At 41.6% G+C, this 22558-nt stretch overlaps 1 protein-coding gene across 3 annotated transcripts in view; it reads left to right on the top strand.

Moving 5' to 3' along the window:
* The first annotated feature begins 482 nt into the window (after window positions 1-482).
* The window catches only part of PHF20 (PHD finger protein 20), a 43168-nt gene continuing 21092 nt past the window's right edge, over window positions 483-22558 (top strand). For 2 of the 3 annotated variants that reach the window (XM_083443980.1, XM_083443978.1), the window contains exons 1-5: window positions 600-796; window positions 8090-8229; window positions 13866-13976; window positions 20515-20686; window positions 21998-22082. In XM_083443980.1, coding sequence (XP_083300106.1) covers window positions 13894-13976; window positions 20515-20686; window positions 21998-22082 — 340 coding nt within the window. In that variant the 5' untranslated portion in view covers window positions 600-796; window positions 8090-8229; window positions 13866-13893. Of the gene's footprint in view, window positions 797-8089; window positions 8230-13865; window positions 13977-20514; window positions 20687-21997; window positions 22083-22558 lie in introns of all 3 variants that reach the window. The other variant, XM_083443979.1, reaches the window with a different exon arrangement.

The following is a 22558-nucleotide window of genomic DNA, read 5'->3' as shown; positions in this document are numbered from 1 at the left end:
ACCAGTGGCTGTGGTTGGGATCAGAGAGAACTTGCTGTGTACAGTGGTACCTCGGGTTACAGACGCTTCAGGTTACAGACTCTGCTAACCCAGAAATAGTACCTCGGGTTAAGAACTTTGCTTCAGGATGAGAACAGAAATCGTGCTCCTGCGGCAGCAGGAGGCCCCATTAGCTAAAGTGGTGCTTCAGGTTAAGAACAGTTTCAGGTTAAGAACGGACCTCCGGAACGAATTAAGTACTTAACCCGAGGTATCACTGTATACGAAGCACGTACTCCAGTCACTGAACTCTGCTCTGTTCCCCGCGTGAAAGGTTTGGCATGTCTTAAACGTGGCCTTAAAAGCGGTCCCTAATTTGCGGCTGATGGCCCCTCTCTCCAAGGATTTAATACACCTGAGCCCAGCAGCAGCGCGTATTTAAAAAAAGCACGCGCTCGTTGCTCGTGGCGAACTCACACTGGACAACGGGAAAGCAGCAACGCCTTCCGGGTCCCGAGAGATGGATGCGCGCGTGACGGGCCGCCGCCGCCGCCGCCGCCTGGATTTTGCGCGAGGGCCCCCGAGCCCTCTCCGCCGGAGCCACGCCCCCTGGCCCTGTCGCCCCTCCCACAGGAGGACCCTCCCCTCCCCTCGCGGCAGGCGGGCGGGCGAGCTAGCGGCGCCGCAGTCGCGTCGGCCATTTTGTGGCGCTGCTCAGTCGGCGGCGCTGGGCTGGACTCGGCGAGCGGATCACTGGCGGCCCCTGCCCCCGCGGCTCGAGCCCCTGGCGCGTACGAGAAGCAATCCCCCCTCCCCGGTAAGGACATGGCGCTCCCTAGGCGGCCCCGCGGAGAGAGGGAGGCGGGGGGGGGAGCCCGGCAGCGAGCGCAGAAGAGTTCCCGCCGCGGCCTCACAAAGGCGGAGAGGGGCGGGGACCAGCCGCGGCTGTGGCGGAGAGGAGGGAGTCCCGGGGCCCGGGCGGCGCCTCTTCCCTCCGGGCTCCGGGTCCCCGGAGGCTTCTTCAGCGGGAGCCGGGAAGGTGCTTGGCTGGCCGGCCGGTCCCTCCGGCGGCGTCCGAGCGGCTTTCGGCGCCCGCGTGGGACCGGCGCGAGGCTTCCCGGAGGGGCCCGTCACGTCTCCCGCGCCGCCTCTTGCCCTGCGAAGGGGCGGGCGGGTGTCGGCGGCGTGTCTCTTCGCAGCGCTCGGCTTCCTCCCGGCACCATGCTTCTTGTTCGTCGGAAGCTGCTGACGCCGCTCGGCCCCCGTCAGCGGAGGAAAGCCAAAAGGGCAGGCGGGCTTCTCCTCCTCCTCTTGGGCAAGAAGGGATGCTGTGTTTCTAGGATGTCAGTAACGTGACCTTGGTCGTGGCAGGTTCTGCATCAGCCAAGACTCCGCTCATCCCTTTCGAGGCGCAGCGTCCGGTTTGGATCGAGACGCAGTTGCGCTTTCATCCCCCCCCCCTTTAATAACACGCCAGCTTACGCATCTTTTTGTACCACAGGACTGGCGCGCGTGGTTTGTTTCATTGGCTACTTTGGCTTCATTGAGAGCCCCGCGATTAGTGGGGGGTTTTTTTAAGGAAAGTGTTCTAGTAGTGGCCGCAATAATTGCCACTTAGGGCGTAGTGACACCCTTGATAATTGTTCCCTCTTCTCCTTGGGCAGAGATTATCTCTTGTAATAATTAAAGGTGGTGATGAATTGCTGGGACCTGGAGTCTGTATTATTTTCTTGACAGTCATAATGGGCGTTGCAGTTACATAACATATGTTTTCCTAATTGCTTGCCCTTAGGGCTTATATTGTTAGAATAGGTCAGTGCCCTTCATGTTGGCTGTGGGTATTCGTTTGTAAGGCCTTTTGAGAAATGTGGTTTCACTTTGCGTGTTTCAAATTCACTTTGCTTACCTTTTCTGTGCCTATGGGAAAATAGGCTGGAGTGGCAAGTATTCTTGGGTATTTTACCTAGAAACCTAGATATATTTTGTTCCCAAAGAATTGGGCATATTCAATCTACCACAGAAAACCACATGGGAGGATGTATTTTAACTTATTGTACAATAAACATTGCCTGTGGGATCAAAGTAAATTCAGGACCAAGATACTCAGAACAGCTTTTATCCAGAGTTGCTAAAACTTTAGTATATCACCTGCTTGTAAACTATATTTACTTTTCCATTCTTGTTAATTCTACTGCATTATAATTAGATCCTCTTTTACTTGGAAGCTAAGATATCAGCACACAGTGTGTTTCAGTGGCAAGATGACAAAGCTGATCTGGAGGGCTGTAAATCAAACAGAATACTACCATCATCCATGTTATTATTTTAATGAAGGGAAAATATAATATTTAAATAAATAGTAAATTGAAGACATAATTAGCTGGATAGTTTTACTGACCCTCCTCTTTTTTCTAAATGCAACAATAGATGACTTTTTAAGCAAATGTGCCACAGTATTTCAAGCCCAAAGAATGAAAAGGTGTATGGTAGATTTGTGTATGCTAGATTTATTATACAGTACAGACAACCTCTCTACAATGGTTTGGTTTTGCCTCAGATCCTACTAACCTTAGGAGTATGCAGAACAGGAGAGGCCAGCAGAGCATGGGGGTGATGACACTTTGCTGTAGCCAGGCTCCCAGTACTTCTTGCTCCTGCTCAGATGTGCCACAAACTCCTGCTGTTTATGCAACTTGTGGTGTGTATGCTGCAGACCGACCACACAGCCTGATAAATACCTTCAAGGAAATTGCACAAATATAATCCTGTTGCTTTGTGTGATTATCGGAAAAATCAAAGTAGCTGTATTTGCAGTACCTTCATTTACCCACTCAGTCCTTTAAACTGCTATGTATGTAGACTTAGGGAATTAAAGTAAGAGTCCTGGCTCAGTGGTACAGCACTTAGTTTGTATGCAAAATATCCCAGGTTCAATTAATGGCAACTCCTGAAACCCTGGAGCGTCATTGCCAGTCAGTGTAGGCAGTACTGAACTAGATCCAGCAATGGTCTGACTCGTAAGGCAGCTTCATATGTTGGCATGGTATGCAAACTGAGCAAGGGCAGAGGAGGAAGAATTAGTAGCTGGTGGTTCTAGTAAGCTGGAAGTTTCAGTTTTTCAAGTGGAGTGGTAGCAGAAATCAGTGGCTGAATACAGTTGTAATTTGCTCTATAACAGCAGCAAATTTATTCCTCTAGTGTGGATACTGTTTTGAATACGCTGTGTAGGCTGAACCTTAGCACCGCATTGTAGTTACCGTATTTTTCGCCCTGTAGGACGCACCGGCCCATAGGACGCACCTAGATTTGGGGGGGGGGGGGATAAAGGGGAAAAATTATTTTCCCCCCCAGGCGCGGGGCTGGGGCGGGCGGGCGGGGGAAGCCCGAGCTTCCCCTGACCCCAGCCCCCAGAACAGGACCCAGAGCCATGCCGAAGCTGCGCCTCTCCCGCGGCCCCCCGAGTTTGCGGGGCTGGCGACGGGGATGAGCAGGCTTCTCCCCCCCCCCCCCCGCCAGCCTTCTAACCAAGTCAGGGGACAGCGGGATGGCGGCGTTCCGCCCCCCCGCTGTCCCCCGAGCTTGTGGGGCTGGCGGTGGGGCTCTCCTGAAACCTGAAGAGCGAGAGGGGTAGGTGCGCACCGACCCCTCTCGCTCTCCAGGCTTCAGCGAAAGCCTGCATTCGCCCCATAGGACGCACACACATTTCCCCTTCATTTTTGGAGGGGAAAAAGTGCGTCCTATAGGGTGAAAAATACGGTACTCTCTTTAAAGGATTGTATCAGTGGGCATTACAGAGCATAACAGCCTCTCTGGTTAACATGAATTTAAATTAATTTAAATCACTACAAATACTTGATAGACTCAATCATAGAGTGCAGAACTAATGCACTTTAGGATGAGGAAAATACAATTGGTGGCAATGTATAAATGCATCACACGCTATATACAATATGTTAAAATATGATATGACTATATTTTGTACTTGGGTATAGGAACCCAAATAGGGAAGAGGTCTTTTAGATGCAGAAATGGTAAATAAAATTTACTATAGATTTATGAGGAACAGCTTTTGCAAATGCAGCAGAAAGGATAGAGGAAAAACAGAAATATTGATGATTTCTGCTAAACATTTTTTTCTTTAAATATTCTTTTTCCAACAATCCTTATTATTACAATATATTCCCTTTGACTCCGCCAAACAGTTACTATTACTAGAATCAGCCTTGGGGAATTAAACCTTTCCCAGTAGTTTTATGTTTATCTGTTGTATAATATTCAGGTTGTATCTTTTCTTCAAACAACAAGCAATTCTCAAAAAACAATGTACACAGACATGCCAATCTTGAGCATTAAGCTACATGCGCTCACATATCTGTCAATTTTATTTCTTAAGCATTGGCAGAGCAATTTAAAATAATATATAACAATATCTTACTGATAATCACATGGGGGAAATGCTGATTTTATGCAGTGGTAAAAATGCCAGGGCAGTTCTTTCCAAAGTGCTGTCATATACTATTGGTATTGGTATAGCTCCACTCAGCAACATAACAGCAGCAATCTGCACAAGCTGCAGTTTCCAGACCAACCTTAAGCGCATCCCCACAAAGAGTGTACTACAGAAATCCTGCCTTGACGTTACCAATGTATGAATCTCTGTGTCTAGGTTGTCCGGGAACTGTCACAGCTGGTGCACTAACCAAAGTTGGTAAAAGGCACCCCTGGCTACCATGGGCACTTGGGCCTCCAGCAACAATAGTGGATGAAGGTGTACCCTCAGACTTTGCACCTGTTCTTCAGAGAGAACAGGCAATGTGTCCACTCCCCAGACCTGGGAACATCCTACTGACAAGGCCTTTGTTTTATCAAGATTGACGCTCATCAATCCCTTTGTCCAGGGAGACTTGCATATATATTCCTAACTCTGATGTAACAGAGAAGTGGAGCTGGGTGTCATTTGTATACTGATGACATCACACCCCAAATTTCCTAATGACTATCTTGAACAGCTTCATGTTGAACAGCAATAGAGACAAGAAGTTACCTGCTTCACCCCCCACAAGGCCAAGATGCAGGCACCCAATGCCATGCTGTAGAACAGGCCTCGTAGGTATGCATGGAACCACTATAATACAGTGGTTTACTGAAGACTTAGCCACTTTTTTGGATAAGCTATATGATCAGCCTACCTGTTCCATGTACCACGGGACAAAGCATTCCCCTCCTCAAGATTAAAAATCCTGCTGGCTTAGTTCCTGCAAGTATGGAAAACTGCCTGTGGAACAGCAGAATATTTACCACTTCTTCCACTTCTTGTTGTCAAGCAATTTAGCTTCATCAATACAATTTGCATGTTTACAATTAAAAGAGGGAGGGGGATCCCGCTGAACTGGTCCAGTAAGGTACTACAGTTGAAAGCCATGAAACAATTGAATAGAAGCAACAAGGTTGCACTTCACCTCTATCTCTCTCTGTGATAGATAGATAGATAGATAGATAGATAGATAGATAGATAGAATGTCCAGTAGCACCTTAGAGAGCAACTAAGTTTGTTCTTGGTACAGTGGTACCTCGGGATACGAACGGGATCTGTTCCGGAGCCCCGTTCACATCCTGAATGGAACGTAAGACGCAACGGCGCGGGTCACGTTTTGCTGCTTCCGCGCATGGCGTGACGTCATTTTGATGGTCTGCGCTAGTGGTGAAACCCGGAAGTAACACACTCCATTACTTCCGGGTTGCCACGGAGCGCAACCCGAAAGCGCTCAACCTGAAGCACATTTGACCCGAGGTATGACTGTATAAGCTTTCGTGTGCATGCACACTTCTTCAGATACTAGTGTATTGTGTGCATGCACACAAAAGCTTATACCAAAACCAAAATTAGTTGGTCTCTAAGGTGCTACTGGACATTTATATAGAGGGAGAGAGACTGCATCAGACCAACGCTGAATCTCTCTGTGAAAGTAAATGATTAGGCAACCAAGGCCAAATCAGTTCTGAACCCAGACTGGAATGAGTCTAGATAATCAGTTTCCTCTAGGACAGGATGATGCAACACATGGCCCAAGGCCTAGGGCTTTTTTGGGCAGCCATCAGCAACATTTGACCCCTCCCAGCCCTCACACTGCCTTCTCAGAGCTGGGTAAGTGAGGCACCGGACTTTGGAAAGGATGTATGAGGGCTCTGATAGGGTCCTAGAGTCCTCACACCTCCTTCCCAAAGCCCAGCACCTCACTTACCTGGCTTTTGGAAGGCAGCATGGGAGGTGGGGGGAGCAGCATCAAATTTTGGCCTCCCCATCCCTGCATGACAAGACAGTGTGCGGCCCATGGGTTCCCAAACAAAGTATTCTTGTGGCCCACTGGGTATGAAAATATTGGCCCACCCTGCTCTTGGAGCACCTGGAACCAAACTGCTGCTGCCACCGCCCTTCTTAAGCATCTTCCCTAAAAAGTAGTTATCATAAGCCTCTGTGACCAGGTGATTGTTTTTCTTCTTCTTCAAGAGTGGCTGCACTCCTGCTTCTTTAAGGATGGCAGGCGCTGCTTCTGCACACAAATATGCACTTACCATGCCTTGGACTTACATAGTAAAACACAACACCCATCACAAGCTTGTTCAGATCAGCCACAATGAGAAAAGTTTGAGAAGTTGCCAGGTCAGTCAAACAGCTACAAGGACCTTGTTCCACATCCTCAGACCTCAAAAGCTAAAACTGCTTTCACAAAACCAGACTACACTTTATCTAGACTTTTTACAGCCGTGTTGTCCAAATCATCATGGATTCAGTAAATTTCATCATTGAAGTGTCTTGCAAACTTACCACAGCAGGCTTCCTACGCTCCTGTTTATTGGGATGGATGTTAACCTCTGTTCCATGGCTACTTAAGGATGAGATGGAGGTGACAGAGTATACGTTCTTCGCCACCCGTTATCACCTCACAGTAGGCACAGTCATGCCCTTTAGCATGCGCTCAATTGCATTTGTGGCAAGTCTTGCACCATATGTGCTCTAGCTGTCATCTGACCTGCTTCATTCTTGAAATCTCTGGAGGCAGACATTCTTAATGGGTTACTTACCTCTGCAGGGGTGAACTGCCAGCTGCTGCTGTAAGACCAAATCTCACGAAATGGTTGGACCATAACAATTAGTTATTTCAAGTCTCTCTCTCTCTCCGTCTCTCTCTCTCTCTCTCCCTCCCTCTCCCCCCCCCCCGCCGCCCTTCCCGATTATACTTCCCATACTTGGAGGCAGTAACTAAATTGAGGGTCTGCCCTGCACAGTTAAAAGTGTGCATGAATCCTCAGTAAGAAGTCAGTCCTGGATAAACAGATCTAGATAATAAAAAGAAATGTGGAAGCAGAATCCTGGGGGGAGAGATAGGGAAACTGGACAGGAACAAAGAGCAGCCAGCCATAGTGGGAATAGGATCACCACCTGTTAATTTGTTGCCCATAGGTGCAGTGTCACCTGCAGAACCTCCATCTGTCTCCATGTCTGCTAGTGCCAGTTATCTAATGGGGATGAGGTAATCGTCTCATCTGCCACTGCCTCAGCTCTCTTCATACAAGTAGTTAACAGTTTCTTAAATGTAATCAATACAAATCTACATTTTTAGAGCTTTGAATTTCAAGAAAATAATTAAAGTATTTTGGGTTATATACCAGGCAACAACTTTTTGAAAAAATACATTAATGTGTCAGTAAAGACTTAAAGGATCATATGTGCTTAAATTACATGCTAAATGGAGAAATAAACATTTGAATGTAGCCCATTAGTTTTTGATGTTTTGTGTAGTTAAGAATACTTTTCTCATCCCTAATACTTTTTATAGGTTTACATTACATTACACAGCATTATTTAAAGATAAGGAAGTTCAATTCAAGGGGAATCCTTTTATTTACCTTCAAAATTCCATTTTGGGGTCGAGATCAGTGTGTGTACCTAGAATTGTTAATACATTTCTGTATTTGGGACAGGGTGTGGGTCAAGGAAGATATTTTATAGATCTTTGCTCCAGGAATGCTGCCTATTTTTATAGGAATGTTAAAACCATAGTAGTGCTGGTCTTAGCCTTATGTAGCAATTGCCTTTTCTTACCTGCAGGTGTGTTTTTCAGCGCAGCCTGGCTGTGGCCATCCACTTGCAAGGGATCGTAATTGTGTCAGGCATCATGGACATTCACCACTCCTACTTTGGACTGACCAATTCTGATGAGGGCATGCAAATTGCGGGGGGTGAACTGGGTGAGATTTTATTTGTTCTTGCCATTACTTATGGTATGATGCACAACACATGTCGCCACTGAGTATTTATGATTATATTACTTATCTCAGTGTATCTCAAACTTCTTTATTTTATTGTGCCATGTAGCTCTGTAAACCAACGCCAGTAATGTGTGCTACAAGTGATTGTGTGGAGAATCTCGTACACAGTTGTGTTCATTCTGCTGCTTCATTAGTATATGTTTGCTACCAATCAAATATTGCTATTAGAGAAGAATATGCTTTCTAAAGTTACACGTAAGGCACCCTGTCTATCTTAGCAACCTTCTTCTCTGATGAGAGTGGTATGATGAAATAGTGGGGCTGCAGTCACTCTTGCAAACTCAGTGTGCATCAGTGAGTGATGTCTGCCAGAAGGCATTCAGCCCACAAACCTTGGCTAGTGAAAGGAGAAAGATTCCTTCTCTTCAATGATACTATCTTGCCTTTGAATGTTTTACCCCATTCAGGTGTTCTGTCTCTTCCAGCCTCCAATTTGAGAGCCACTGATATACTAATAAAACAGAAATCATAATCATCATGAAATAAGTATTATCATTGATTTATTAATTGGTTAACCACCGTCTCCAGGCAATTTGCACATAAGGTGTATGACTGATATAAATGGAGCAATATATCACTAGGCACATTCATCAGAAAAAAGTATAGTATACAATGGTACCACCAGTTACAAACTTAATTCTTTTCAGAGGTCCGTTCTTAACATGAAACCATTCTTATCCTGAGCTGCGCTTTTGCTAATGGGGCCTCCCACTGCACGCATGCCACTGGGATGTGCTCACATCCCAGGGCAAAGTTCACTACCAGGAGCAACTACTTCCTGGTTAGCAGAGCTCGTTACCTGACACGTTCGCAAGGAGGATGGTACGTAACACGAGGTTCTACTGTAGTATATAGTAAAAACACATTATGTAATTACTTCAGTGACAAAATGGTGGAGTGAGTGGGAATGAAGGCATGCAGAAACATTGTAGGGCATTGATATGCTCCAATTCATAAACCACCATGAAATTTTACAGCCAAACTTGAAAATACCCAGTTTCATACAGTGGTACTAAGCACAGTTAATGCTAATCATATAAAAAGGTCCCTTCATAACTGCACTTAAGACTGTATTTCCAAACCCTGGTCAGCATTAATCATGGCAAATAGCAGTACAGATGCAATGATAACCTACAGTTAAGTGAACAAGAGAAAAAATAGGAAAACCTGTGCCAAAAAGTGGAGGAGAAAGAGGGCAGTTTGTATATTCCCAAGCATGGGTCACTTCCACCTGCAGTTTAGGGAGCTAGCATTATGTCTGTACTGGGCCCCATAATGTCTACCACACATTAACATGAGTAAACCAGCAGGAGCAGTTAATATGAAAAATAGTGTGATCATCTGTGGTTTCTTTAAATCTGTAAATCATTACTGCAGTATAAAACCATTCTTTTTTAACCTGGCACTTGGAGTCCATGGCTGCTTGTCAAGAACAGAGCTTGATGTGCAGGTACTATCCCTCTCTCTTGGATTGGTCTTCAGACAGAGACATAGTATTACAGACATTCTATGCATTGTGGAAATGGAACGTAAAGGTTATGAGTGCTGAATCTTTTCCAGGCTGGATACAGCAAAGGAAATAGAATATGCAGTTGTATGGAAGCATGATTATTATCATACAATCGGTTTAGGGTGTTGAAGAACAGAATTAGAATCTAGAGACAGGCCTTTGGTGAGACCAGGAACAAAGTGCAAGGAGAAATAAATAAAATGAATAATGCAGGATGATAATAGTCCAATAATAAACTGACTTGACCAAAGTCAGTTGGATCTAGTCAGTTCCATTGTGGGAGGAAATAGCCTTTGGACTCCAGTAATAAAGCATAGCTGTCCATAGACAAATGCTATCCTTGGTGCATGTCCTGAACTCACCTGGCTGTGGTATGTTCAAGCTCAACATGACAGAATAAATAAAATGCAGTGCTCTTGAAAACTAGGTTACTTTTCAGTGCTATTAAGAAGTTGATGGTGGAAAGCACTTATCTGGTGGGAAAGTCACTAATATGAGCAGCTCAGCATTCTGTAATACATTTAATTGCATCTACATATTAAATGTCTTAAAGCTTTTGGGGGGAAAGTAGTTTCTGTTTGAGGGAGAACCACCTAGGAAGTGGAGACCACACATTTTAAGCATATTATGCTCTGTGCATGAGGATTCAGCACACACTCAGTTCACACAGATGGTTTAAAATGTATTCAGGCTCCTTCACCCATTCAGTTGGAAAGCCCGTGATGGCTTTTGATTTATCTCGTAGTTATATTCCACTGGTGAGGTGTCATGGTCCCTTTGGTGACTATTGGATTAGCTGCTTTGGGTTACAGCCTCTGGCTAGGCATTACATGCAAAGGGGACTTAGGAGACCTTAAAACTTACTTTTAAAAAAAATACTTGCTGCTTATGTACCCGATAGCCGCTACTGGAGGCCTGCTTGACAGTTTCCGTACAGTAATTCTTTCTAATAGTGCTCAGTAGGCTTAGAAATTTAGGCAGTTATTTCTTTGGCCTAAAGACAAAATTTTTAGTAACCCACCCTGAACCAAAAAGAGAACAGGATAGATAGAAATATCAGTCACCCCCTTTTTCTCTCACATGAAATCTGCTCTTTGCCCGGTTCTGTCAAAGCTTTCCTGTCCCTTCATTCATTTTTCCCATATGCAGAGCTGAGCTAAGTTGCTACATATCTCTGTCTATGCCTTCTGGGCCCAGAATCCAGTGACACGGATGGACAAGACTTCCTTTCTTTTGTGTTGTATATTGAATACATAGTATTGTATTAAGGGAGAAACCCTGTCCGCCTGGTTTACAAAGAGGTGTGGGAAATTATACCTTGTACAGGTGTCTAATAGGTTGGTTTTCTGGGTAAGAAACAGTAGGACACTCTGCAGCTGTTGTCTGGAGCTAGTTGCCAGCATCTTGCTTAAGGTTTGCTATACATACTGGCCTTTTAAGTCAGAGAAGGGAGGCACATGGTTATGAATGTCCCATTCTAGTGTGTTCCACAGTAGCAGGATTGGCTATCCACATATAAATCTTTTGATAGTTTGCAGCTTGTGTGTTTGTGCGTGTTTGAGGGAGAGAGAGAGAGCGCACTGCAAGACCAATAAAATAAGCTGACATGTAAAATTATGGAATCTTGTTTTGAATCTTTCATACCTTTTTGTCTGATAAAACATAGTGTTCATCAAAGTGGTGATCTGGCAGGCAAAATACAGTTACCACAAATAATTGTGCTAACCAAGACCAGATTTTCACCAGCAACAAGTTACAGAAGGAGAAACCTTAGCGCTGTGTGTGTGTGTGTGTGTGTGTGTGTGTTAGTCTTCTATTTCTGCCTAAAGTGGGAACAAATTACATTCAATAAATATGTATTCGGTTGCATCACTGCACCATATAGGCCTTGGGTAGGGGTCCAGTTTCAGAAGCTTATGGAAGCCTCAGTTCTCTTTTCGGTTGTGCTGCTATTTAGGAGGAGAGGGTGTCATTCTTTTTCACATGCTCAGTAGAGGTCTTCAAGTTATATTTTAGCTCATGGTTCCTTATGTCTCAGTAATTTTTTTTTTAGATGTGCAGAGAAGGCTAAGCAGGATCATGTTTGCATTGCATTTAAGGTGTATTAAGACACTCTACTCAGTGCGTGTCTCATCACTCGCTGGTATGCATGACAAGACAAAGCCCAGCCCTCCTCTCTGCCTTGGACGTGAATGGCGAGTAGGGATTGTCCCTGATGTTGGACTGTACTGGAAGCACAGCCCAGCTATGGGGAAGATCCCTGTCACACCAGCTCCCAGTTGGAGAAGGCTAGGGCTGCTATTCTTGATGCTGGGCTGTCCAGAAAAGCAAGCGCTGGCTAACCTACCACCTTTAGTTCAGAGCTTGATGGGTGGCGATGTTCCCTACACCTGTGCTGGGCTTACTGATCTGCGTGCCTCTAAAGCCTTTCAAAAGCACTGCATGAGTAGAATGACTTCTGTTAGTGCAATGGGACGTCCCCTATCATCTTCTTCCTGCACCCCCAACCTTCTGAAGCAGATTTGGGCAGTATGGGGAGCACAGGGGAAAATCTGTTACATGAGCAGTCTTTCCACCCACACAGTGACTTAATTGGATTCAGCGGGTTTGGCAGGCTACTGACAACTGCAAATTTTGGCTTGGCTATCAAATTTTGGCTTGTCTCTGTGTGTATAGGATTTGTTACTGTAGTCCAATTGTTATGTTGTTGACAGAGCCATGTAAACCAGCAAAACATATTTTTAATATTTGAAACATTGTTAATGCCCACTGCTTCTTGGTAGCTCACATTTATAGCACCTCAAATTTCAGCAGAAAATTGTAGTTTACTTACTTACAATAGCATTTTAAAAGTATGATTTTAAGCTGTACATCAAACTTAGAACTGAAAATAAAAACAACTCTAGGAGTCAACAAATGTTCCAGTTACCGGGGGGGCGGGGATGAAAGCTTTTAGAAAAAGGTGTTGCAGTTCTATTGTAATGTCTAAAACACAAGTCACAAAGAGCCACCATGTCGAGGCTGTTTCATTTTGCAAATGATTTTCATGTTCTAGATCAGTGGTGTGCATGTTTCAGATCACTGTTCCAGAACAGTGTTTTTATATGCCACTGTTCATTAGTTTGAGACTTATGGTGTTAATGAAGGAGTTGATAAATCACAAAACAACCTTAACAAAATTGCAGCAGTAAAAGCCTGTAGTGCTGTTAGCATGAACTGGAAGCAAAAAGTGCAAGAACAAAGGCATTTGCCGAAAAGATGATATATTTAGCAGTATATATCAGATAATCCATTAACGTCTGTTCAGTTCTCTGTAATACACTACATACACTAGATCTAATATTCCTGTACTGTACTGTGTAAAAGCTAGCACTGTTCAGTGCATCATATCTGTAAACTTGCAGGACTGAAATTAAGGACCTCTTCAGGCAATGCATCAGTTTTGTGGTTACCTAAAATTTGTTCTGCATGATACTTGGCCCATATGGCAAGGATTGGCTTTTTTTAAAAAACAACAACAGCGTACTATTAGAGAAACATTTAGAGATGACAATCCAGGTGGTAAGCAGTTACATGCAACAACATGTTACGTGGCAACAAAACAGTAAACTCTAAAGGTGGCGACCATCGCACATGGAGCAAAGTGTAGACAGGTAGCACTGGAAAGAACAAACAGTGATGTACAAAACTGCTGAATTATCAATAAAATATTGACCACAAAGAATTTAATTTGAGAAGCATTACAGATATTTTGGTACCTGAACACCGGAGAGAGCCCCTCAACAATGATACTGTTTCCACAGTATACCCAAGTGCTCAACTTTGACATCCAGAGATGAGTTTTAGTAAGATCTGGGGTATACAAAGCCAGTCTTTGTAATGAAGAGACTATATATTTAAAGGGCACTCTTTTCAACATACAGTATAAATAATGCAAAGAAAACTTACATAATTGAAACATTGGAATATGAATTATTTTAACTGATTAGACAGATTAGCAATTGACACAGGTTCTGGTGATTTGATATTTAATTGCATTTTTCAGGGGAATAAAAGCAGCGGCTTATAACAAAATGAGAAAACATCCACCAAACAGAAGAGGTATCAGCTTTGAAGTGGGAGCCCAGTTGGAAGCCCGAGACAGATTAAAAAACTGGTATTTCTTATTTCATGATAAAGCTTGGATACATTTTTGTGATGCTGTCACCTTGTGCTACAAACAGGGAGTCAAACCAACAAAAGTTCCTGTTCAGGTCTGGTTCTGATTCAACTGCAATCAAACCAGTAGCATTTCAGTAACTGGTTCAGAGTATCCAAACCACCTAGTCTTGTTCTACTTTATGTGAGAAAACGTAAATGGTGGTTCACATATATGATAAGGTGATTATTATCAATGTGATAATTATCCTAATGTCAGTAATACAAAATGTTTAAATATATTGTACAGATGCAGGTATTTATCTGACAATCTTTATGCCACATTGTAAAAATAGAAAGTTTCAAAAACTTAAAGGCCTAGTTTGGGTGTAATGGTATTGTGCACTGAACTTTGGTTTTCCTATCTTCCCTTTGCACACTCAGCTTGGGGGGAAACTGCCTGGTTAATTCACAGTTTCTGTGATATCTAAACCAGAAAAATAGTTTAATCTCTGCCTGCAAACCATATTGGCTGCATTTGTACACAGTGCTAAACTATTGTTTAGCAGTACTATATGCACTAGCTGGAGTGAGTCAGAGCAGAGGCTCGTGCTCCCATACTTCCTTCATTTCTTCTTCATTGACCAGGAAAAGGACATTTACTTTCCACAATCTGGTTTATTACAAATGCTGGCAAAAGTCCTGACTGCATTGACTGTGGGGAAGCACTCAAGCCTAAGGCTTTCCTCAATACTTTTACACCTTGTTCTTATAGCAGTAAACCATGATTTTAGCATTGCATTCTTCTCAATATTAGTTCTGTGAATGCATTAGTAGTTTATTATAATTCTTTGTTTTTGGAGTCAGTAAGCACTATCTTTTCAGTTTTTAGTCAAACCCTTATTCCAAACTAATAACCTGCCCTTTTTTTCTGATTGTGTTCTCATTCTTGTTTCAAACAGTGATGTGGGACAGGATATTTTCGGTAATGGAAAAAATTCCATTGCTATGTTTTTCCACATTAAAAAAGACCCATTTCTAAAACTGCATTGTTTCATAAAATTAATTTGTAAAAATAATGACTGGATAAAAATAACTAGTCAAAATGGATGGTTCCCCTCAAAGTGTGCATGCATACATCTTAGCAGATATAGCACTGAGTATGCTAAAACTGAGCATGTTAACCATTTTCAGTGCCTTCATTGTCCACCTTAAAATTTGAGGAAGCATATGTTACCAAATTGTAATGTGAATATTGATAAGTATTTCATGAAAAAAATAGTACAGCTTTGCATTCACTTGAATATAACATCAAACATTTCAGTTCAGATACGTTTGGCTATTTAGGAAATGAGATATTTATACAGCACATAACATTAGTATGGTATTCTTTAATCAAAATTATAAATAAATAAAAATGACAGCAGAAATTATAAAGTGGATCACAGTTGAATTTGGGCATAATAAAAGTTTGCAGACAGCTAACATCACCAATGATTTATGTAGGTTCTGATTATGCTGGGTTTTCAGTTTTTTAAAAAAAGGGTTCGGTTTGACTCCCTGACATTAACTTTGTTCTGATTGCAAATGTTCATATAGTGTTTATTGATTTTGCTCCCCTCACCTAATGTCTGCTGATCTGTAATACAGTGCAATCCTATACATGTCTACTCAGAAGTAAGTCTCATTGAGCCTAATGGTGCTTACTCCCAGGTAAGTGGGTATAGGATTGCAGCCTTTGTGTTAAATCTGTTGTGAAGTTGGTACAGGGTTCAGCCTGAGTTTCCTGCACAAACAACACCCATCTGCACTTTCTTGAAAAATAATCCCTGATTCAGGATCTGGAATCTCCATGACTGTTTAGAGTAGACAGTACTAGACTACATGGACAAATAGTCCAATCTGGCATGAGGCTGTTTCCTAAGCCACAGTGAGACCTTCTCCTTTACACCATTTTAATTGTTTTTAAGTTTAATTGTTTTTGAGGTGCCAAGTGTAAGGGATCTAGGAAGAGTCTCTGAAAAAGACATTTGAGTCAACAAGTCGATCATTTGGGGATTGCCTTCTCCCATGTCATCCTAGTCCCTCTCTAAGATCAGAAGGAATGGTTCTTCTCTGTGTCTTTCGTAGAGTGGAAGCACAACTGAGTGGGACAAGAGAAGATAACTGGTATCATGGAATGCTTTGCCTTTTGAAATGTGGTTGGCTCTCTCCCTTGCTGTTTTTTGTTTGCAAGCTATTGAAGACCATTTCATTGTGACCTTTTATTTTATGACACATATATGGATATATTTTGAATTTTTTTTGTTATTTTACGTTATTTTTATGGAAGCATTATGTTTTATATGTTGCAAACAGCCATGAACGGTGTATTTACTATAGAAGGGAGCATACTCTAATCAATAAATTATAAAAAAGAACAATATGGTTAGGGTATATCCCATTCCCCTGAGGTATAGTGTCCGTACTCTTCAATACCCTGTACCTTGAAATGAAGGACACCTGTCAAGTGGCTGAAATAAAAACTTTGATAATGAGGAATGCTTTAAAAGGGGGTAAACTAGTGGATTACTTTTTCATTCTAACTTTATGGAATTTGAAAGTAGAATGTGATATAATAATGATTATTATTATTATTATTATTAATTATTATTTGTACCCCAGCCACTCTGGGCAGCTTCCAACAAAAATTAAAAATACATTAAAATGTCACACATCAAAAACAAATAATATTAGTAATTTATTATTTATATTGTTCTGAATTGATAAGTAGAACTTTGTTTTGTGTTATATGAATAGAGAATACTAGAAAGTTCGCTTTTTGACGTTGCTTCTTGAGGACCACCATGTATAGGAAAACTGAGAATCAAATCTTTTTTAAGAGACTGAGCTGAACCTTGACATTGCAGAACACTGATACTAGACATTTGTATAGAAAAGACAGCTACATATTTCATTTTTAATCATTCTTTCTCTCTTGGATTAATGTATTATGGAAACATGCTTTTATGAGAACTTGTTTTGGCTAGATCAAGGCTATAGCAAATGACGTATCTAAAACGATGCATTCTGGACAGTTTGCAGTCTGCTGAAGATGAGGGTTGGTAGCATTGGAAGTTTATAAAAAAAATTGAGTTTATTTTTGAAATGTTTCAATGAATGAACTAGTGTCGCTTGATAATATTTCCATTTCTTCAGTTTGGTCACTGAAGATAATGTACACCACTTAGAAATTTGAATAATTAAGTGGTATACAAATGTCTTAAATTTGTTTGTTAAATTTATTGGTCACTTTTTTTAGCCAGGGACCAAAAAGTGACTTACATTGTATAAACAAACAAACACATACATTAAACCAGGCATAAAAGAAAAACCAAGAAAAACAATCCTCTTTTTAAAGGCAGGATTAAAAATTCCCCATCTACTAAAGGGGACCACAGATAATTAAGAGCCAAAGCCCTGGTGAAAAAGAAATATTTTTATTTGGTGTCTGCATCTATACAATGATGATGCCAGGTGAGCCACCCCCAAGGAGGGCATTCTAAACACAAGGAGTCACCTCCTGAGGAGGGGCACAGAAAAAGAAGGGCTTCAGATGATGGTTGCAGGGTCGAGGTTGGTTCATATGAGGAGAGGTTGTCCTTGATGCATTGAGGTCCTTAGCTGCATAAAGCTTTATAGGTCAAAACCAGCATTTGAATTGGACCTGGAATCTAATTGGTAGCTAGTGCAGTTTGGCCAGGATTAGTGTTAACAGCCTAGAGTCTCTTGCCCCAAGCAACCTGGCCATTGAATTCTATACTAGCTGTAAATAATAAAATAATCTGCTCAGACCAATGGCTCCTAATACATTAGGGAGCTCTGATGTGCATATGAGTCTCCTGTATAAGCTAGTGGGTCACTGTTGCATAACCATACAAACCTACTTTTAGATAAGCTTTTTCTGTCTATATGAATGTATGAAAGTGTGTTTTGATTTTATCTGTTCTTGCTGCCTATGTGCTGCTTACCTTTTCATTTGTTATTTAAAATATCTGAACAACTGGAAACATAATACTGAACAGCTAGTTAATTATAGTTTCCTTGACAGTAGGCCTTATAAACAGAAACCTTTTGAATAAACACTTCATTGCACATAATGTGCAAGTAAAAAACAGCAATACTGAGTTACGAGAGAAAATTGTAGCTTGTTAGGCAGATGCTGGTGTTATGTCATTCTCCTTGCAAGTATAAATGGGGGGGTGTATAATCAGTATATTTGACATAACCCTAGTTGTTTTCAGGAGCTAAGCTTTCTTGATGCAGTAGCAACACAGCAAGAATTGTATTAGACTTCATGATAATTGGAGGCAGAAGGTGGGTTGCAGTTGTCAAGTTATAAAGCAACCTGGTCTGCCCTTTATTGAACTTGAGTTTATATGCTAAACTATGATTCTAGGTTTGAAAAGAACAACATTAACTTTTCTGAGAATTGTAAACTTAGTAAACACTTGACTAAAGAACGATTTCTTGGGAAAGTGGGACCTGTGTGTATCATTCTGCACTGGTGTCTGTCCCCCCCCAATTACCAATGTAGTGTCCTCAATTTCTGTTGGACTCCCAACTTCCATAAGTGCTGATTGACTAGGGCTCATGGGAATTGTAGTCCAATGACAATTGGGGCGTGTCATGTTGATTATTCCTGGTGTTAGACATTTGAGTCTAATGTAGCCTATAGCCTTTTGAACAAGAATGTAGGTATTACTATAGCAAAATACACGTTTGGAGCATGAAACAAAATTAGTTCAGAAGTGTTAGATGAGAAGTTGTATTATTAGAATTAGTTTTAAATTACTATATTTAAGTATACAAGAACTGTAGTCCTTAAGAAGTTGAAAATGATTAGTGGTTATAGCCGATGTGATATTGTATAGAATTCTATGGTTGTAAGGGTATTCTTGCTATTGGGTCCAGTTTAGAGAGCCTCCTAAGATAGCACTTCAAAGACAGGTAATTAACAGTGAGCAAGGAGTGGTAGAAGGATAAGAAATGCCATAAATGCCCATAGGATTGCTAACCATTGATGAATAGGGTTTTGTTTTGTTTTTTGGCTATGCTCTGGTAGTATGTTGCCCCAAGCTGATGCCTACCAGATATTGTTGGTGTACAACTTCCATCATCTCCAACCATTGGTCAGGTTGGCTGAGATTGTTAACAGTTATCCAAAGCATTTGGAGGACACCAGGTTGGAGAAAGCTGCTGTATCTGATATTGATGTGTAGTCAAGGATTTGTAATGTTCAGAACTTGTTTTTTCAATTCCTAATTCTGAGAGGAAACTAATCTGCCAGTATATCAAAGTAAAGATACAATGAAGGGAAAAAGTATTTGATCCCCTGCAAAATTTGCTTGGTTACCCTCTGACAAAGAAAAGACCAGTCCATAATTTTAATGGTAGGTTTATTGTAGCTGTGAGAGGCAGAATAACAACCGGAAAACCCCCAGAAACCCAGAAGACAAAAGTCAGAGACTGATTAAGGTGGTTTTGCTCATCTCATCTGATATCAGTAGGAGATGATGAAAATGTTCTCTGCTTGAAGATGGATTGATTAATATGATTTGCTAAAAAGCATCTTGCTCCATAATGGTTGAGGATCAATCAGGAGGAACTGATTATTCTCTAGGAACAAGCATATAGGTCTGAGGAGTCCTTCTCAGCTTCTGTACCCACATGATTATTGCACAATTGAAAATTCCCCGGTTACTTTGTCATATGGGATAAGCTGTTGTTTGTTACTTTTGAAGTTACCCTTAACAAAAGTGTAGATTAAGCTATTGTAGGGATGTACATCTTGTATGGATCTGTGTTTAATTTTTAAAATAGACTAATTCTTAACACTACTGAGTGACATCAAACATTACAAAAGTAGATTTCCCATTCTTCTTCTTCCTCCTTCAGCCCCCTCCCCATATTTCCACAAGGTCCTGTAACTTGCCAAGGCAGATTTGGTGGGTATGCAGTCTGTCTGCCAGCACTTGGGAACAATTTGATGTCAGCCACCGATAACAGCAGTGTCAGGTCGTGGTGCTGACAAATTAGCATTGCCTATTGTCATCCTCCTGAGGATACCAAGCAGCTATTCCTAGGGGTCTTTTTGTTGTTCTCCGATGGCATAAGATTTTTAACTTTCTATCATATACTGCTGATAGCACCAGCAAGGTTGTTTGGCTAGAACATTAGTTATGGCGAAAAGTGCAAGGTCTGCACAGCAAAAGCATGGATGGAAACCATGACTTAAGAATTCACAAGACACAACCATAAACACATAAACTGTCGGCTCTTTGTTAATGTTGATTTCAGGTGTTTGTCATATTTCCTAGAAAAAGAAAGTAGTTTCGCTTAATAATAAAAAACCAGCAAGATTAAATTGATCACAAAAAGGTGAAATTGAAGCTATTTGTATATCATATTCATACATTTACCAAAATGTGTGGCTTTGTAGTATAGTTACTCCTTTTTCAAGATAATTATTTCAACTTTTTTGGCAAGAATATTTTAAATTAACTTTCTTTGCATAGGTATCCAGCTCACATTGAAGAAATTGATTATGAGGAAGGAAAAGTGCTAATCCATTTCAAACGCTGGAATCACCGCTATGATGAATGGTTTTGTTGGGACAGTCCCTATTTGCGTCCTTTAGAAAAAATACAGTTAAGAAAAGAAGGATTACATGATGACGAAGGATCTTCTGTAAGTAAAAGCAACCTAAGTTAAAGCTTGACGTCAACCCAATTCTTTACAAACTTGTGAATGCAGATTTAATTGTTTTTTATAAATATTATTGGTATAATAAAAAAAAACTTGCATACTATTTCTTCTTAGCTGGGGTGGGATAGAAAAAATGATAAATGAAATATGGTAACCTTGGGCAACATTGCTGTTTATAAACATGTTGTTTGTCACTGTAAGGCATGGGTGGGCAGTCCATGGACCTATTTGGGCCCAACACAGATGCCAATGTAGCCCTCAAGGCTTCGTCCCCTCCAAACCGCGCCCACACCTGACTTCAAATGTGACATCAGGTGTGGGGCAGAAAAGCCTGTGGGTATAAGTAGGTATAAGTCATTGCCTGTTTGTTTGTAAGCAGGGCTTTCAGGTGTCACCTCAACAGTGAGACCTCCACTGAGAACTTTCAGAGTGCATCTCAGAAGCTTCTTGTTGTGATCCCTTTTGAAATCTATTCGCATGTGCAAATGGACATATCTTCTCTACTGTCCCACCCACCTGTTACGGTTGACCCACAGGGGATAAAGGAGTTAGAGATGCAGCCCATTTGCCTGATTAGTTCCCCACACCTGCTGTGAAGTTTGCTTTACAGTGCAGTCTGGTGGGCCAGATCCTTCTTACCCCAACTCCGTGGGGTCCAATTTGATAGGTGGATGCCGCAGTAACATCAGGAGATGAACCACTTGGAGTTCCAACAATCAGCTGATAAGCCATGCTTCAAAGCACCTTTGAACTCCTGCCAATCAGGTGATTGGCAACATTTCAGAAGACCCCTTTGGCCCTGTCTGGTCACCTTTTTACCTTCCCATATATGGCATTGTGTATGATGTAGGTGATTGGCATGTGGGTGTGGTTTAGCCAAAGTGGCCTGTTGGCTTTAATTAGGCCTGCAGAGGTTCTACTCTGTTGTTTACTCAGAAGTAATTCACTTTGAGTTCAGTGAAGTTTACTCCCAGGTATGTGGGTATAGGATTTTTTCCTTATTATTGTCGTTTTTCACGGCAATTTTCCATTTTTTATACAAATAACACACTCTTCTGAATCCAAGTATTCAATAATCTTGCTGCTTATGATGATCACCCTGCCTTGACAATATGTTTAGAATATCAAAGCTATTGTGCCCCATAGGCTGAGTACAATTATTAAAATCATTTGTAAAATAATTGGTAGGAAAATCTGCTGCAGGAATGTTTTGTTTACTGCATAGATTATTTTATTATTGCTATGATGCAGCAGTGTATCCTGAACACTGGTTTCTATGTTTCCATTTTTTAGGGATTTCATATAAATGATCAAGTGTTGGCTTGCTGGTCTGATTGTCGTTTTTATCCAGCCAAAGTTACTTCTGTTAACAAGGATGGTAAGGCATAATTGTTAATTTCAGAGTACACTGTAGAGAAACATCCTTTATGACTGCTTTCAGAAGTCGTCTTGAAAATGAGTAGCTGCTGTATATGTTCCATGCTATTCCCAATTTTTATGACCACTGCTTATGAATGTTATGAATATTTGAATTGGTATGAACACTAATTATGTGAGAGTGAAAAAGTAATGTGAGACAATTTCTAGCAGTATGGGCATGTGTAAGTTCCATTGCTTGGATCCAGACATTTCTTCTGGTGGAAGAAGGGTGTCGAGGCAACTTCTCAGATTCCCCCCTGCAGCTCCTTATGCTCTCAAAACCTGCTCTGGAGATTTGGTGAACTCTCAATAAAAAGAGGTTTTTGGTTAAAATTGCCCCTACCTTTTACCAACAAGATCTCACCACTGCATCAAAGGTGTCCATAAAATGAAGGAGCCTTTCTGTTTATAGAAAACGCTAAGTTTCACTGCAAT

The sequence above is a fragment of the Podarcis tiliguerta genome (assembly GCF_965153285.1).
Source record: "Podarcis tiliguerta genome assembly, chromosome: 6".
NCBI classification, from domain to species: Eukaryota; Metazoa; Chordata; class Lepidosauria; order Squamata; family Lacertidae; genus Podarcis; species Podarcis tiliguerta.
Note: the sequence above shows the minus strand (reverse complement) of the source record. Positions and strands in the feature narration are given on the sequence as shown.